The sequence below is a fragment of the Vanellus vanellus genome (assembly GCF_965231255.1).
Source record: "Vanellus vanellus genome assembly, contig: HAP1_SCAFFOLD_53, whole genome shotgun sequence".
Classification (NCBI taxonomy): Eukaryota; Metazoa; Chordata; class Aves; order Charadriiformes; family Charadriidae; genus Vanellus; species Vanellus vanellus.
The window spans coordinates 804521-806823 of record NW_028128477.1 but is presented as its reverse complement, the minus strand read 5'-3'; the positions used below and the strand labels follow the sequence as shown (position 1 = coordinate 806823).

At 48.8% G+C, this 2303-nt stretch overlaps 1 protein-coding gene across 1 annotated transcript; it reads left to right on the top strand.

The window, feature by feature from the left end:
* Window positions 1–303: 303 nt before the first annotated feature.
* On the top strand, window positions 304–1239 carry LOC309684351 (olfactory receptor 14A16-like; the record flags this gene model as incomplete). The annotated part of the gene is made up of 1 exon (XM_082500279.1): window positions 304–1239. One exon carries the CDS (start codon window positions 304–306, stop codon window positions 1237–1239), a length of 936 nt encoding a protein of 311 aa, XP_082356405.1.
* Between the last annotated feature and the right edge of the window lie 1064 nt (window positions 1240–2303).

The following is a 2303-nucleotide window of genomic DNA, read 5'->3' as shown; positions in this document are numbered from 1 at the left end:
TGGTTCCTTAGCAGTGCATGTGCAGATGCTGACAAGCCCTTCTGCATTGTAGGTGGTTCCATCAGAACAGGCAGAACATCGGCACGGACCCCGGTCCTCACTCTTCCCAGGAACTCTTCCCTCCTCACAGCACAATCAGCAAGAGTAAACCAGAGCTCGAGTCAGGAAGCTGAGGAATGTCTCCTGGAAAAGGAAAAGGGCGTATTACAGGAGGGGTAAAGTCTATGGGAAATGGCTTTCATTTTCCTTAGGGAAATCTCTGGTAACAGACCTCGACCACGTCCCCCTGCCCAGAAGCAGCAAATGTCCAACAGCAGCTCCATCACACAGTTCCTCCTCCTGGCATTCGCAGACACTCGGGAGCTGCAGCTCTTGACCTTCGGGCTCTTCCTGGTCATCTACCTGGCTGCCCTCCTGGGAAACGGCCTCATCATCACCGCCATCGCCTGCGACCACCGCCTCCACAACCCCATGTACTTCTTCCTTCTCAACCTCTCTGTTCTGGACCTGGGTTGTATCTCCACCACTCTCCCCAAAGCCATGGCCAATTCCCTCTGGAACACCAGGGCCATCTCCTATGCAGGGTGTGCTGCTCAAGTCTTTTTGTTTGGCTTCTTCATTTCAGCAGAGTTTTATCTTCTCACCGTCATGGCCTATGACCGCTACATTGCCATCTGCCAACCCCTGCACTACGGGACCCTCCTGGGCAGCAGAGCTTGTGTCCGCATGGCAGCAGCTGCCTGGGGCAGTGGGTTCCTCAATTCTCTCCTGCACACGGCCAATACATTTTCACTGCCCCTCTGCCAGGGCAATGCCCTCGACCAGTTCTTCTGTGAAATCCCCCACATCCTCAAGCTCTCCTGCTCACACTCCTACCTCAGGGAAGTTGGGCTTCTGGTGGTTAGTGTCTTTTTAGCCTTTGGGTGTTCTGTTTTCATTGTGGTGTCTTATGTGCAGATCTTGAGGGCGGTGCTGAGGATCCCCTCTGAGCAGGGACGGCACAAAGCCTTTTCCACGTGCCTCCCTCACCTGGCCGTGGTCTCCCTCTTTATCAGCACTGGTATGTTTGCCTACCTGAAGCCCCCCTCCATCTCCTCATCATCCCTGGACCTGGTGGTATCATTTCTGTACTCGGTGGTGCCTCCAGCAGTGAACCCCCTCATCTACAGCATGAGGAACCAGGAGCTCAAGGATGCCCTATGGAAACTGGCCCAATGGACGCTGTTTCACCGACAATAACCTGCCGCCCCTTCTCAGCACATTGCCCAGAGTTTATCTTAGATCAGGAGCCTAATTTTTCTCTTGTCATAACCCTGCTGATTGATATTTTTCTGGGTTTATACTACTTGTGTTGTGGCTTGATCCTACTGTGTCTGACCCTTGCACAACACTGAGTCAGATCTGGCCGGTCAGGTAACAGCTCTTAAATGAAACGGGATGTCTCAAGTAGAATAGCGAGAAAAGGCAAAAAGAGGGAGAAACAAAACATGGGCGGAGATAAATATTTTTTAATAGAACAGTAACAGAAAATAAAAGCAGTAGCAGTAACAACAACAATAATAATAATAATAATAATAATAATAATAATAATAATAATAATAATAATAATATATAGAATAAAATGATGCAAAATATATTACTGTCAACACCCAATGATCATTTCCCCGCCTGTCCGAAGAAGTGATCACCGATTCCTTCCTCCAAGCCAACTCCCATTTATATACTGAGCATGACGTCTATGAGATGGAATATTCCTTTGGCCAGCTTGTCCTGTCTGTGCCCCCCCACCCTCTACGGGACGTTGAAAAAGTCCGTGACTTAATATAAGCATCACTCAGCAACAACTAAAACAATATGTATTAGCAATGTTATTCTCATAGTCAATCCAAAACACAGCAGCTACCAGGAAGGATATTAACTCTATCCCAGGCAAAACCAGGACAGCGTCCGCCCCTTATTCTATACCATCTACCTCATGCCCAGGTCTTACACTTTTCCATAAATCACCACCATTTTCCTGTCTTTGATATATGTATATATGCACACAGATATCATTCCCTTAGTCCATGGCCCATCCCACTGAAATGTCCCTTGAGTTCATTTAGTCCATGACTTTGGGCTCCATTGGTTGTAATTGTCTTTCCCGGCAGGAGACGTGGTGTGTGGTGTTGAATTGTTGCGTGCTGCATCTGGAGCTCGCAGCTGGTGTAGCCGGCATGGCCCATGCCCATCATCTGTGGGTTGAAGATGTCGATCTCAAGACAATTCCCGGGTGCCAGTTGCTGCAGCCACTTCTGGTTCCA